The sequence below is a fragment of the Camelus bactrianus genome, chromosome 35, assembly GCF_048773025.1.
Source record: "Camelus bactrianus isolate YW-2024 breed Bactrian camel chromosome 35, ASM4877302v1, whole genome shotgun sequence".
In the NCBI taxonomy this organism is placed as follows: Eukaryota; Metazoa; Chordata; class Mammalia; order Artiodactyla; family Camelidae; genus Camelus; species Camelus bactrianus.
In genome coordinates, this window is record NC_133573.1 from 21,673,274 (window position 1) to 21,688,953 (window position 15,680).

At 32.6% G+C, this 15,680-nt stretch overlaps 1 protein-coding gene across 18 annotated transcripts in view; it reads right to left on the reverse strand.

Moving 5' to 3' along the window:
- Positions 1–15,680, reverse strand: part of MLLT10 (MLLT10 histone lysine methyltransferase DOT1L cofactor) — a 161,300-nt gene that overhangs the window by 57,512 nt on the left and 88,108 nt on the right. For all 18 annotated transcript variants that reach the window (XR_012504274.1, XM_074358362.1, XM_074358351.1 and 15 more), the window contains one exon: positions 14,141–14,236. Coding sequence is in view for 17 of the 18 variants with exons in the window: in XM_074358362.1 (XP_074214463.1) it covers positions 14,141–14,236 (96 nt within the window). In the remaining variant the exon portion in view is untranslated. The remainder of the gene's footprint in view (positions 1–14,140; positions 14,237–15,680) is intronic.

Consider the following 15,680-nt stretch of genomic DNA (forward strand, 5'->3'; position numbering starts at 1 on the left):
AGCTGTGTTAGCAAATTTCTAGCAAATCATTTTTAGCAAATCAATGTTCAAAAAAGGAGTAAGAGAGGGAGGGTATAGCTCAAGTGGTAGAGTGCATGCTTAGCATGCAAGAGATCTTGGGTTCAATCCCTGGTACCTCCATAAATCAGTCAACCCCTCTCAAAAAGGAATAAGAGAAAATTTTACATGTTTTAACAACCATATTCTTTACTACTACTTTTCTACTACTTGCCTCCCATCTCACTGCCAAGAACAAATTTTCATCATCAAATACAAGGGATATTATTATCTCATAAAAAACCAATCATTGTTGTAAAAAACTATAATCCACAAATAAGGACAAAGGTTTCAATGTAAATTTCAGAGAAAACTAACTCCCATTTAACGAACCAATCATATTTAAGCTGATTAAACTTCATGGATTAGTTTAGAAACATGAACCGTTGCCGTGCTAGGCAGATCACTTTGGAAAACACCTGACACCTCACTTTTCAAATTTTTTTTTTCCAGTGACTCGAGTTGTTCCTGAGGTTTTCCATCCCATTCATCTAACCCTAGTGGAGTCTGAAAGTCACCTAAAGAAAATACAGTGGTGTTGTGGTATACTTCAGTCAAGTACCTTGTCTGTGTGTCTAAGGAAAAAGAGAGAAAATTTTATGGAACACCAACAACAGAAATATGCTATTTGCTTCCACATATCAATCTAAATTAGGGTTAATCAATCTTTCCAGTCATTTAATAGAATATCCTTGCTTACCCCTGAAGAATAAATATGCTCATAATCTAATGAAAATAGGACATCTGGAAGAAAAGGTATGAAAGAAAAGCAAGCAAATTTCAGTGACAAAATCATATTAAATAAAACCGTAACATTTCATTTTTTAAAAACCTCAACACCTTTTAAGTTTCAAAAGATACTACAGGTTTCTTAATAATGAAAAAAAAAAAAAAAAACTTTAGCTGAAGATTCTAACAGTTAAGAAAAAAATTATACATAACGAAAAGGAATAAAAGGCTATATAGATTTTATTCAAAGAGAGACTTCTAACTTAACCCCATGTTTGCAAATTAATTTAAAAACATTTGTTTCATTAATATGCTATCTAAATAATATGGTACAATAGAATTCTATTACAAACATACAATTGACTCAAAATCAAGAGAGCAGAGGAAGTAAAATGAGGGGCAGCTAAGACACAGTGAGCAGGCCCCCAACATCACAAACCTGTTTCCTCAGGTTCACAATCTAAATAACTGTCACAGTATAAGCATCACACCGCCCTAAGAGCAATGTAAGTGCTTAAAAATACGTATTTTTCAAATAAATTGACCATAAAATGCAAACTAACTACTTCAATTGGTACTCAACTAAGTAAAATACAGCCTTGCTTTTTTTTCTTTTTCCTTTTCCACCAGAAATAAAATTGGATATCTGGTTATACTGACAGTCTCTAAAGAAGTACAGAAACACTTTGATCTATATATTGTGATTTACAGGCAACTTAATAAATGTTCTAAAATAGACATTCAGAAAATGTTTGACTTTTATTTTGTGGCTAACTACAACTATTAATCCTCAGATGAGATAAAATATCCATATGCCTACTAAGCAGTATTATTTAGGAACAAAAAATATTTCTAATTTCAAACAAAAAATTTTAATTAGACTCAGAATTAAACAATGACTATATCATAGGTAATCAAAGAAATGGCAGTTACTATTTTTTAAAAGTATGGTTGCCTTAGGTTATTCTATAAAAATCTGTAATCCATGATGGAGACAAAGAGGCAGGCAGGAAGGAAAACAATTGATAGCTGTTTCTTCTACCAACATGATGAAACATAGTGATGCCAGTTAAATTTTTTTTTTTAATTATGTACTATTCAAATCTCTCATAAAAGTCACACATTTTTCATTAGCCCAATTCTTAGAATATAGCACAAATTATCAAGCATGAAGCACAGAAAGAATGATTACTTTTGGTGGGGTGGGAGGGTGGTCGGTGAGCTGTAGAACAACACTAAGCAGTCTAATTTACATGTTATTAGAATACCCAAAAAAGAGCAGGAGGGGAGGCAGAAAGGGAATACTTAAAATAATAATAGGAGAAAAAATACTTTAAAGAAATAACAGCAGGAAAATTACAAAAGTCGATTAAAACTATAAACCTGCAGTACTAACCCCAAGTACAAGAAACATGAAGAAAACTCCATGAATTGCATACCATAATCAAATGGCTTATCACTAAAAACCAACAATAAAGAGAAAATGATAAAAGCACCCAGAGGATCCCTAAAAACGGTGCCTTATGTGCTAAAGAAACAAGGATAAGGATGAAAACAGATTTCTCAAGAAAAAGATGCAAGCTAGAGAGCAGAAGAGTAAAATCTTCAATGTACTGAAAGAAACTGAAATTATCGAACTATTATTAACTTAGAATTCTATAGCAAGCTAAAATATCTTTCAAAAACACAGGCAAGATAATTGCTTTTCAGATAAAAAAGATGAAAGAATTAATCACCAGCAGTTAACAACATAGTAAGGGCTAAAAGTTGTCTTTAAGAGCACTAAAAACAGTAATTACATGGATAAACATGAAAGACTTTAAAATTATTTCTCTTTCAAAGACAACAGATAACTAATAATTGATTTAGAGCAAAAATAATAATTAACTGTGAAGTTTATAAAATATGTAAAACTTAAAATATAACAAAAACAGGCCCAAAGCCAAAAGGGTAGGAATGGAAGTTGTGCTGCGAGGTTCTTATACAATATGTGAAACGGCATAATATCACTTGAAGGCAGACTCTGATAAGTTAAAGATATATCCTATAAACCCTAAAAACAGCTAATAAAATAATAAAAGAACTATTACTAATCAGCCAAAATAGAATCATAAAAAATATTCAATGAGAAAAAGAAAGAAAATAAGATGAGAAATAATGGGCAAATTAAAAAGGATTAGCAATGTATGCACATGACTGGGACACTGTCCTGTAAACTAGAAACTGACACATTATAATTGACTGTACTTCAATTTTTAAAAATTAGCAAATGACATTTAAATACAACCATATCAATAAGTAAAATATATATATTAAATGCCAACTGAAAGGCAGAAATTGTAACAGAAAAAAACTGAAGATATTATGATGTCTACAAGAAACCCATTTTAAATATAAATACAGAAAGATATTAAAAGTATGAGGAAGACATATCAATCTAAAACTAATCCAAAGAAAGCTGTATTCACAATATTAATATCAGACAAAGTACCTTTCAGAACAAGGACTATTACCAGGATAAAGATGTCTATTCAACAAGATGATATAAAAATCCTAAATGTGTCTGCAACTAATAAGAGACCTTCAAAATAAATGAAGCAAAAATTGACAAAATAAAAAGAATAGCAAACTCCATAGTTACAGTAAGAGAGGGTCATATTCTTTTCTCAATAACTGACAAGTAGACAAAAAAATTAAGGATATAAAGAACTTAAATAAGTCAATGTGACCTAATTGATAACTGACATTTATAGAAAAACTACATTTATTAAGAGCAAAATACACATTCTTCTGAAAAACGCACAGACTACTGAACAAGATAATCCACATTCTGTATCATTAAAAATATCTTTAAAACTTTTAAAGGAATTATATAACACAAAGATACTAAATGAGAAATCAATAATAAAGAAGACATGTGAAAAACCTCCAACTATTTAAAAAAGTAAATACAATACTTCTAAGTAACCCACGGTCAAAGAAGAAATCAAAAGGAAATCATAAGGTTTTAGTTCAAGTAAGTAAAAATGAACATACAACATATCATAATTCATAAGTGGTGCTTAGAACAAAGTCTGCAGCATTAAATGTCCATATTATATGCAATTCTAGATTCTGGTCAGCTTGTAAGGTACTTTGAAGTCTTCATTCCATCCTGACAAGTAAAAGGCCTAACAAACTGAAAGATAAATAACTCTTTTTAGATCCATCAGAGAAATGTGGTCACAGGGTAAACCACTGCCCCCAAAATTAGACTGACAGAGAATCACAGCGTACCCAAGCAGAAACCTCCAGCATCAGGGTAGGAAAACCTCAAGTGTAATTCACAAGTTGCTGAAGGCTCAGTGTGGACAAGCCTGAGAGATTAAAACTCTAGGAGGACCCAGTCATAGGGGTTCCCTCAGACTTTGAGTTTTACCTCCAAGAGTTCTCTCAAGTCTTGACAGTGAGTATCAGAAGAAAAACACACTGATGCTTCTGGGGAGGGGGTGGCGACACAGACATGAACAATTCTGAAATATGCCAAGGTATTTATTATGCTCTTAATAAAGCCCGTGCCTTAAATAATATATATATATATATATATTCATATACTGAGGATATGAAAATAGAAACTCCCAAAAATGATATGCAAAGAGAAAAAAAACTAACACAGAACAATATCCAAGAACCACAGGACAACTACAGAAGGTGTAACATAGGTGCAAGGGGAATACTACAAGGAAAAGAAAGGAGCAGATGCAATATTTGAAGCAATAATGACTAAGAATTTCCCCCGAATTAATGTGAGAAACTAAATGACAGATCCAGGAAGCTCTGAGAATACCAAGCAAGATAAACACCAAAAACCAACTAAACAAACAAAAAGAAACCTAGGCATATTATATTCAAACTGCAGGAAGGCAAAGATAAAAGAAAAAAGAAAGAAAAAAAAACCTGAAAGAAGCCAGAAGGGGAAAAAGCCTTACCTATAAAGGAACAAAGAATTAAGTTTGACTTCTCTTCAGAAACAATGCAACCAAGAAGGAAGTGATATGAAATATTTAAAGTGTTGAGAGGAAAAAAAATCTAGAATTCTGTACCCTGCAAAACTATCCTTCAAAAGTAAAAATAAAGACTTTCTCAGAATAAAAACCAAGGGAATTTGTTGCTAGTAGGCTTACCTTGTAAGAAACATGAAATGTTCCTCAGAGAGAAGGAAAATGAAACAGGTCAGAAACATGGATTTACATAAAGAAAAGAAGAGCATCAGAGAATGAGTCAATGAAGATAAAATAAAAATTATGATTTTTCTTATTCTTAATTGAGCTAACAGATAGTTTGTTCAAAAGAGTAATAGAAGCAATGTATCTGATTATATATAAGTCTAATGCATATATATGCTTATGTACAAATGAAATGACTGACAGGACTGACAGAAAAGATGGGAGGGAGGAATTAGGAATATTTTGTAATTATAAGTTACTTGTAACAACCATGAAACAGCATACATGTTAGTTGAAAGTGGACTTAGATATGCCATAAAGATACACTGCAAACACAAAGGCAACCATAAAGGGAAAAAAGTATAACTGGTATATTAAGAAAACAAGAGAAAATAGAATCATATAAAACATTCAATTAAAACCACAAAAGGTAGAAAACATGTGGAAGACAAAACCAGGAACAAAGACCAAGGACAACAAATAAAAAACTGTAGCAAATTTGATAGATAGTAGCCTAACTGTATCATCACCCTAAACATAAATGGTCTAAATATAGCAGTTAAAAGACAGAAATTGAGAGGGGATCAAAAATTAAGACTTAAGTACAGGCTGTCTACAAGAAATCCACTTTAAATATAGAGACACACAGTGACTTAAAAAAAAAAATCAAAGGATGGAAAAAAATATACCATGTAAGCACTAATCAAAACAATGTGAAAATAGCTGTATTTCAGACACAGCTGACTTCACAGCAGGAAATTAACAGGGACAGAGTGGCATTATATAAAAAGAAAGGTGACACAACACAAGATTACACAACAATTCTTAATGTGTATGTGCCTAACAACATAACATTAAAATACATGAAGCAAAAACTGATAGAACTGCAAGGAGAAATACATTAATCTACTCCTATAGTTGGAGATTTTAACACCCCTCTACCAGAAATGGACAGACCTGGTAGGCAGAAAATCAGTAAGTACATACTTGAACTGAACCACACCATTAATCAAGTGGATACAATCGACATCTATGGGCTACAGGCTCACGTGGAATATTCACCAAGACAGAACACATTTTGAGCCATAAAACACAACTCAAGAAATTCTAAAGAATAGAAATCATATAATGTCTGCTCTCAGATCACAATAAAATTAAACTAGAAATCAATTAACAGAAAGATAGCTAAAAATCCCAGAATGCCTGGAGGTAAAACAGCACAATTCTACGTAACAAATGAGTCAAAGAGAAAGCTCAAGAGAAAATTTTAATTAAACAACAATGAAAACACAACTTCAAAATGCGTGGAATGCAGCAAAAGCAGTGCTTAAAGGAAAATTTATAGCATTGAATGTTATATTAGAAAAGACCTTAAATCAGTAATCTCAGCTTCTTCAGGAAACTGAAAGCAAGCAGCAAATTAAATCAAAACAAGTAGAAGAAAAGATAAAATGACAATTAAAGCAGAAATCAATGAAATGAAAACAGAAAATCAATAGAGGAAAATCAGCAGAACCAAAAGCTGGCTCTTTAAAAATATATAGAAAATTCATAAACCTCTAGTCAAGACAACTAAGAAAAATGAGGACTCAAATTACTAACATGAGAAATGAAAGAAGGAACAAAATTACAGATCTCACAGACATTAAAGGATAATCAAGGAATATTATGAACAACTCTATGCCCATAAATTTGAAAATCTAGATGAAATGGATCAATTCCTTGAAAGACACAGCTGCTAAAATTCACACAAAAAGAAACAGACAATCTGTACCAGGCCTGTATCTATTAAGAAAATTGAATCAATAATTTAACCTGCCCCACAAACCAGAAAGCACCAAGGGTTCCCTGGTGAATTCTACCAAGTATTTAAGGAAGAAATTATACCAGTTCTCTATCACCTCTTCCAGAAAACAGAAGCAGAATACTTCCTAACTCATTCTATGAGGCCAGCTTTAGTATAAAATCAAAACAGATAATGACATTACAAGAAAGAAAACTACAGAACAATATCTCTCATATCATACATGTAAAAATTCTCTACGAAGAATTAGCAAATCAAATCCAAAGATATATAAAAAGAACTAAATGCCATAATCAAGTGGGATTTATCCTAGGGACACAAGACTGAGTCAACATTCAAAAATTAATATAATCCATCACATCAAGATGTAAAGATGAAAGATCACACATCATATCAATAGATGCAGACAAAGCATTTGACAAACACCCCTTTACAGTAAAACACTCAGTAAACTAGAAAAAGAAGGGGAACTTCCTCAACTTGATAAAGAATATGTACAAAAAACTTAGAGCTAACATCATACTTAATGGTGAGAAACTAGGAGGTTTCTCACTAGTATCAAGAACAAGGCAAGAATTCTTCCTCTCACCACTCCTTTTCAATATCATACTGAAAGTCCTAGTTTATGTAATAAGACAAGAAAAGAAAGTAAGCCATATATTGATTAGGAAGAACAAAATTAAACTGTCCTTTTTCAAAGATGACATAATTGTCTATGTAGAAAATTACTGACCAAAATAATTCCTGGAACTAATAAGTGATTATAGGAAGATTGCAGAATATAAGATTAATATAAAAAAGAAAATTGCTTTCCTATACACCAGCAAGGAACAAGTGGAATTTGAAATTAAAAATACAATGATATTTACAACAGAACCCTCCAAAATTAAATACTTAGGTTTAAACCAAACAGAATACGTATAAGGTCTATATGACTAACCAAAACTTTGATAAACCAAATTAAATAATAATTAAATGAAAAGATATTCCAACTTCATAAACAAGAAGCCAATGTCATCAATTTGTCAGTTCCTCCCAACCTGATCTAGATTCAATACAATCTCATTCAAAATTCTGACATCTTGTGTGTGTGTGGATACTGACAAACTAATTTTAAAGTATACATAAAGAGGCAAAATAGCAAACAAAATATTGAAGAACAAGAACAAAGTTGAAGCACTGACATTACTCAATTTCAGATTCACTATAAAGCTGCAGTATAGTATTGGCAAAAGAATAAAAAACTAGATCAAAGGAACAAATAGAGAGGCCAGAAATAGACCCACATAGTCAACTGACCAGAAACTAATGTAACATTGTAAATCAACTTTACTTCAGTTTAAAAAAAAAACAAAAAACCCTAAAAAATAAAAAAGTCAATTGCTCTGTGAAAGAAGTACAAAAGCAATACAATAAAGCAAAGATAGGCTTTCCAACAAATGGCATTAGAACTAGAAATCCACAAGCAACAAAAATGAATCTAGACACAGAACTTACACCCTGCCCAAAAATTAACTCAAACTGGATCTCAAACCTAAATGTAAAACAGAAAACTATAGAACTCCTAGAAAATAACACAGAAGAAAACAGTTGGTGATAACTTTTTAACTATAACACCAAAGGACAATCCACAAAAGAAAGAAGGGGTAAACCGGATTTCATTAAAATTAAAAAATTCAACTCTGCAAAAGACACCATAAAGAAAACGAAAAGATAAGCCATAGACTGGTAGAAAATATATGCCAAAGACATATCTGATTAAAAAAAAAAACTGTTATCCAAAATATATAAAGAACTCTTGAAAGTCAACCATAAGAAAACAATCAACCTGATTTTTTAAAGGGCCAAAAACCTCATCAAATAAGATATATAAATGACAAATAAGCGTAAGAAAAAGTGCTCCACATCTTGTCAACAGATAAATGCAAATTTAAACAACACTGATAACACCAAAGGCTGGTGAGGGTGTAAAGAAAAAGGAAGTCTCATTCACTGCTGGTCAAAATGCAAAACAATTCAGCCACTTTGGAAAACAGTTTGGTAGTTTCTTATAAAACTAAATATATAATCCAGCAATTACACTCCTTGTTCTTTACCCAAACGAACTGAAAAATTATGTTCACACAAAAACCGGCACACAGATGTTTACAGAAGATTTTTTCATAACTGCCAAACTTCGAAGCAACCACGATGTCCTTCTGTATGTAGATGAATGGATAAATAAACGTGGTGCATCCAGACAATGGAATATTATTCAGTCGCAGAAAACAAAATCAGCTATCAGGCCTTAAAAAAACACAGATGAATCTTGAATGCATATTATTAAGTTAAAAAAATCTATTCTGAAAAGGTCACATATATACTCCAACTATATGACATTCTAGAAAAGGCAAAATTATGGAGACAGCATAAAGATTGGTGGTTCTAAGGGCTTGGGAGGAAGGAGGAGGTAGAACGCAGATTTTTATGGTAGTGAAACTAGCCTGTAGGATACTATAATGGCAGATACATGTGATTATACATTTGTTAAAACCCACAGAACAGACTGTAAAAAATCCAAAGTGAACCCTCATGTCAACTATGGACTTTAAGCAATAGCGATGTGCCAATGTAGGTTCGTAGGCTGTAACAAATGTACAGTCTGGTGTGGGATGCTAATGCTGGGAGAAGGTGTATGTGGTAACAGGGATATATGGGAAATCTCAGTACTTTCCATTCAATTTTTCTGTGAATCTGAAGCTGCTTTAAAAAAAGAAGTAGTATTTTTTAAGCTGCCTATATTAGAAAAAAAAAAGTTGTCAAAGAAATTTCATCATCTTGCACCTTAAGAAATTAGAAAAGAGTAGAGGAAACCCAAAGTAAGCAGCAAAATGGAAAAAATAAAATCTGAACAGAAATCACTAAAATACAAAACATAAAAAAAAAAACAGAGAAAAACCACTGGACCCAAAGGTAATAATTTAAGATGGATAAAATTCATAACCAGCTAGTCAGCCTGGTTAGGAAGAAAAAAGATATAAATGGCCAAAGCTCACACAAGAAGAAATACATAACCTGAATAGCCATATATCATTTTTTTAAATGGAATTATAGTTTAAAACCTTTGCCTAAAGACAACTGTAGGCCCAGATGACTTTAAAAGTGATTTCTAGCAAACACTGAAAAATGATACCAAATTTAGATAAACTCTTTGTGAAAAGTGAGTAAGAGTGAATATTTGCAACTCATCTTATTAAGGCCAGCATTCTTTGACACCAAAACCACGCAAAGACATCGTAAGAAAACTATGGGCCAATATTCCTAATGAATACATATACAAAAATTCCTTTACAATTTCTAAAAGTTGAATTAAACAGTAAATAAAAATGGTAATACATCAAGACCAAGTGGGATTTATCCCAGGAATGCAAGTTTGGCATAACACTGGAAAATTAAGCAACATACTTCATCACATTAACATATTAAGAAGAGAAGAAAATCCTATCAATATATCTATTAAAAATACGTAGACAGTCTCTTCAGCAAGTGGTGTTGGGAAAGCTGAACCACAACTCATGTAAATCAATGAAACTAGAACAATCCCTCACATCATACACAAAAATAAACTCAAAATGGCTTAAAGACATAAAAATAAGACATGATACCATTAAACTCCTAGAAGAGAACATAGGCAAAACATTCTGACATACATCATAGCAGTATTTTCTTAGATCAGTCTCCCAAAGCAAAAGAAATAAAAGCAAAAATAAACATATGAGAACCAATCAAACTTAAAAGCTTTCGCACAGCAAAGGAAACCATCAATAAAACAAAAAGACAGTCTACGGAATGGGAGAAAGTATTTACAAATAATGCAACAGACAAGGGGTTAATTTTCAAAATACACAAACAATTCATACAGCTCAACATCAAAAAAACAAACAACCCAATCAAAAAATGGGTAGAAGACCTAAACTGACATTTCTCCAAAGAAGACATACAGATGGCCAACAGGCACACGAAAAGATGCTCAACATCACTAATTATTAGAGAAATGCAAACCAAAACCACCCAAGGTATACCGCACACTGGTGAGAATGGCTATCATCAAAAAGTCTACAAATAATAAATGCTAGAGAGTATGGAGAATAGGGAACCCTCTTAACACTGTTGGTGGGAATGTAAACTGGTGCAACCACTATGGAAAATAGTATGGAGACTTCTTTAAAAACCAAAAATAGAGCTAGCATATGATCCAGCAATCCCACTCCTGAGTTTATATCTAGAAAAGATGAAAACTCTAATTTTAAAAGATACACGCACCCCAATGTTTACAGCAGCACTATTTACAATAGCCAAGACATGGAAGCAACCAAAGTGTTCATTAGCAGATGAATGGATAAAGACAATGTGGGGTGGTTGTGTGTGCGTATATAAAAATTGAATACCACTCAGTTATGGAAAAAAAGAATGAAATACTGCCATTTGCAGCAACATGGATAGACCTAGAGAATATATTAAGTGAAGTGAAGAAGGAGAAAGACAAATAAATGATATCACTTATATGTGAAATCTAAAAAATAATACAAATGAATCTACTTACAAAACAGAACCAGAGTCACAGACATAGAAAATAAACTTATGATTACCAAAGTGGAAAGAGGGGAGGGATAAATCAGGAATATAGGACTAACAGATACACACTATTATATATGAAATTGATAAGAAACGAGGATCTGGGGGGAGGGTATGTATAGTCAAGAGGTAGAGCGCATGCTTAGCATGCACAAGGTCCTGGGTTCATCCCCAGTACCCTCTCTAAAAATAAGTAAATAGACCTAATTATCTCTCCCACAAAAAAAATAAATAAAATGTTAGAAAAAAAAAAAAGAAAAGAAATGAGGATTTACTGTATAACATAGGGAACAATATTCAATATCTTGTAATAACCTATAATGGAAAATAATCTGAAAAAAATAATGTATGCACAATGACTGAATCACTTTGCTGTATACCTGAAACATAGCATCAACTATGCTTCAATCAAAAAATAAAAACTAAAAATATATGGAAAAGGTATTGACAAAATCTAATATTCACGGCTGATTAAAAAAACTCAGCATAACAGGAACAGAAGGAAACTCCCTCAACATCATATGTAATGTTAAAAGATTAAATGCTTCTTTTAAAGATCAAGAAAAGCAAAGATACTCACTCTCACCACTTCTATTCAACATTGCACTGGGGATTCTAACAGGAATAACAAGAAATAAAAGGCATCTAGATTAGAAAGGATGAAGTAAAACTGTCTCATTCATAGTTGGCATGATAATCTAGAAGAAAATCCAATGGAATCAATAAGCTACTAGAAATAATAAGAAATTTTCATCAAGACTGCAGGATACTTGAGCAACATACAAAAACACAAAAATGTTATTTCTATAATACACTAGCAAGGAACAATCAGAAACTGAAATTTTAAAAGACTATAACAGAATAAAAAAATACAAAAATATTCAGAGATGGAGCTGGAAAAAGATGTACAAAACCTTTAACACTCACTGCTGAGATAAATTAAAAACTTAAGTAAATGAAGTGATATACTGTGTTCATGGATCAGAAGACTCAATATTGTTAAGATATAATTCTCCCCCAAAATGATCTGTAGTATTCAATGCAGTTTGAGTCAAAGTACCAGCAGATTTACTTCTACAACTTGACAATGTGATTCTAAAATTCATATAAAAATGCAAAGGATGCAGAATAGCCCAAACGACTCTGAGGGAGAAGAACAAAGTTGGAAGGTGTGCCTTACCTGACTTCAAGCTACAGTAATCAAGATATTATGGTATGAACAGAGTCCAGAAATAGACTCATACATACGTGGTCAACAAACAGGGGTAAAGGCAATTCAGTGGACAAAGCAGTTTGTTCAACAAGTGGTTCTAGACAACCTGGGTATCTATATATAGTAAACTATGATGTATAACTCACATCTTCGCAAAAAAATAACTTAAAATGGACCAAAGACCTAAATGAGAAACATAAAAATACAAAAATTATAAAAAGAAAACATATAAAAAATGTATATAATGAACATAATTAAGAATGTCTGCTTAAGCCACTGAGTGCGAGAAATATCTGCAAATAATGCGTATGACACAGGACTTGTATCCAGAATGTATAATGTCTCACAAAACTCAGTAATAAAAAAAAAAAACAATCAAGGTGGGGAGGATGTAGCTCAGTAGCTTAGCATGCATGAGGTCCTGGGTTCAATCCCCAGTACCTCCATCAAAATAAATAAATACATAAACCTAATTACCTCCCCCACCAAAAAAATAAATAAAAATAAATATTGAAAATTTTTAATTAAAAAAAAAAAAGAACATAAATACCATACCCAAAACTCATCTTACCCTCAACCTACCACACCCACAGGCTTTCACATATTTGTTAATATCAGTTCCATTCCTTCTAGTGATCTAGGCTAACACCGTTGCAATCATCTTAGAATCCTCTCTCTTACACCTCTCATCTTACTTATAAGAAAGTTTTGTGGGTTCCTCTTTTAAATGTATTCAGCATCTGATCACCTCTCACCACCCTCCAGCATCAGCACCATTTCTCTCTAGATTATTTCAATAACCTCATGGCCTCTCTTCTTTCATTCTTGACTCTATAGTCCACCTACAATGAAGCAGCCACAAGTCTTTACAAAACCTAAGTCAGACCATGTTATATTAAGTTCAGAACTCTCCAATGGCTCACTTTTCACTCAGACTAAAAACTAAGTCCTTCCACTAGCTTACACAGCCCTGCATGACTGGCCTCTCGCCCTGGCCTCATCTCCTACTGCATGGCCCTGCACCTCCCTCTGTCTCAGCCACCTGTCCCTGTCTCCATTTGCTTTCATGTTAACCACATGATAATAATCTTAATAATATTTAACATTTAACAATTAATATTTACTACGAATCAGACACTGTTCTGCCTTATATGGATTATCTCATTCAGTTCCAACAATTATTTCCTCCATTTTATAGATGATGAAATTGAGGTACAAAGAAGTTAAATTAACCTAAGAGCTCAGTCAGTAAATGGTGAAGCCAGAATCTGAGTGATGCCTCCCATTTGTTATCCTCATTTAACATTCTTCAGAAATGAGCATAGAGTAAACAGCAGAATAAAGGACTAAAATGGGAAACCTAAGTGCCTGACTAGGCTTAGAGAGGTGGAAATGGTTAGAAGGAACCAGGACACTTCCTCAAGTATTTTCAAAATTCAGCACATAACTAGATTAAAGGCAGAAAGTCAGTATATAACTAGTTATTATATAAAACAAAATACAGCACTTAAAACTTACTTTTTCTGTAGTAACAGTCAAGGAAGGAACCAATGCAGGTGATGGTTCTGGTTGCTTCTTGTGTTTTTGTTTGTGTTTATCCTTTTCTTTATATTTCTAAAAATGAAGAGAAGTAAAATCCAATTTAAATTTAAATCATAACCCATGTATATAATAAAGATGAGATTCCTTTATAATTGTGTTTAAGTAATTTAAAATGCTAATGAATACTTGTCAAAAAATAACTAAACCACTTCTAAATCACAATCATGTTATTTTATATATAGACAATACTAGCAATATACTTATGGTATTACTATATGTTAAAAAAAATATAAACAGATAAAATACAGTAATGTTAGTATAAATTACTTTAAGGTGACTTCAGCTCCCTTATCCTTGACCAACCTAAAATAATATACAAATAACTGAAGTCTACAATTATTTGCTACATTTATATCCAGCAAACTTTATTTTTGTTCTGTTAAAAACACCAAATGCTTTTGTGCACATTTTATAAACAGTACTTTAAAATTTACACAGCACTATGACATGCACTATCACATCAGAATAGTGTCAGATTCTCCATCAATGTGCATTAAAGTCTATGGCCCACAGACTACAAATCAGGGCACAGAAACTCAGGAAAGATATTTTTTCCTAGGTTTACCCACAAAACAGATGAATTGTTATCTCTGCTAAAACTGATGAACTGAATATAAAAAGGAATTCAATTAATAAGAAATTAATTAAATATTAGGAGCCCAACTTTATTTAATGTCAAAAAATTTTAACCAAATTGTTCTCAATTGTTTTAGTCAGTATTGGATATGAAATTCACTAGGATTTAAAGAGTTAATTCAACTTATTTCTCACAGTACTTAAATGTAACCATTCACAGCACCAGTCAAGGCATGAAAAAATATCACTGGCCTTGCCCCAAAAGAGATTACACACCAGCAAAACAAAAAACATAAATATTAAGCATAGCTGTTTTACTATACTTCCCAAGTATTGCCACTTTCTGCTTTTAATCCCTGATTTAAGTACATAAAATATTTCAGACATTTCTTGAATGCAATCTTAATACTTTAGCAAAGGAAAATGTAAAATAACACAATAATAGTTTTTGTTCAGACTTAAAAAAAAAAACTTTTTTACTATAAATTTATCTTAACTGTGACATATCATAATAAAAACCACCAAAGAATCAAGCCTCCAATTCTTTGTAACAGGATGTTACTGCCCCTCCCATTTTAAGATGTCTACTTCCCCACCCCCACAAGCCTGGGTTAGCCTTGTGCTTTGGCCAAGAAGATGTGACAGAAGTGATGTACAATTTCAGAAGCCTAGAGCTTTATGAAGTCTTGTGTAGCTTTCACTTTCGTCCCCTTAGATCCCAGTCATGTAAAGAGTCAGTTCACACTCTCCTGAGAGGCTAAACGCAAAAGGGCTTAGGTACCCCATCGTACAGCCAGCTCACTCTGGACACATAAATAAGACTGTCCTCGATCACCCAGCCAGCCACCAGCTGAGGGTTAGCCTCATTAGTGACCCCAGG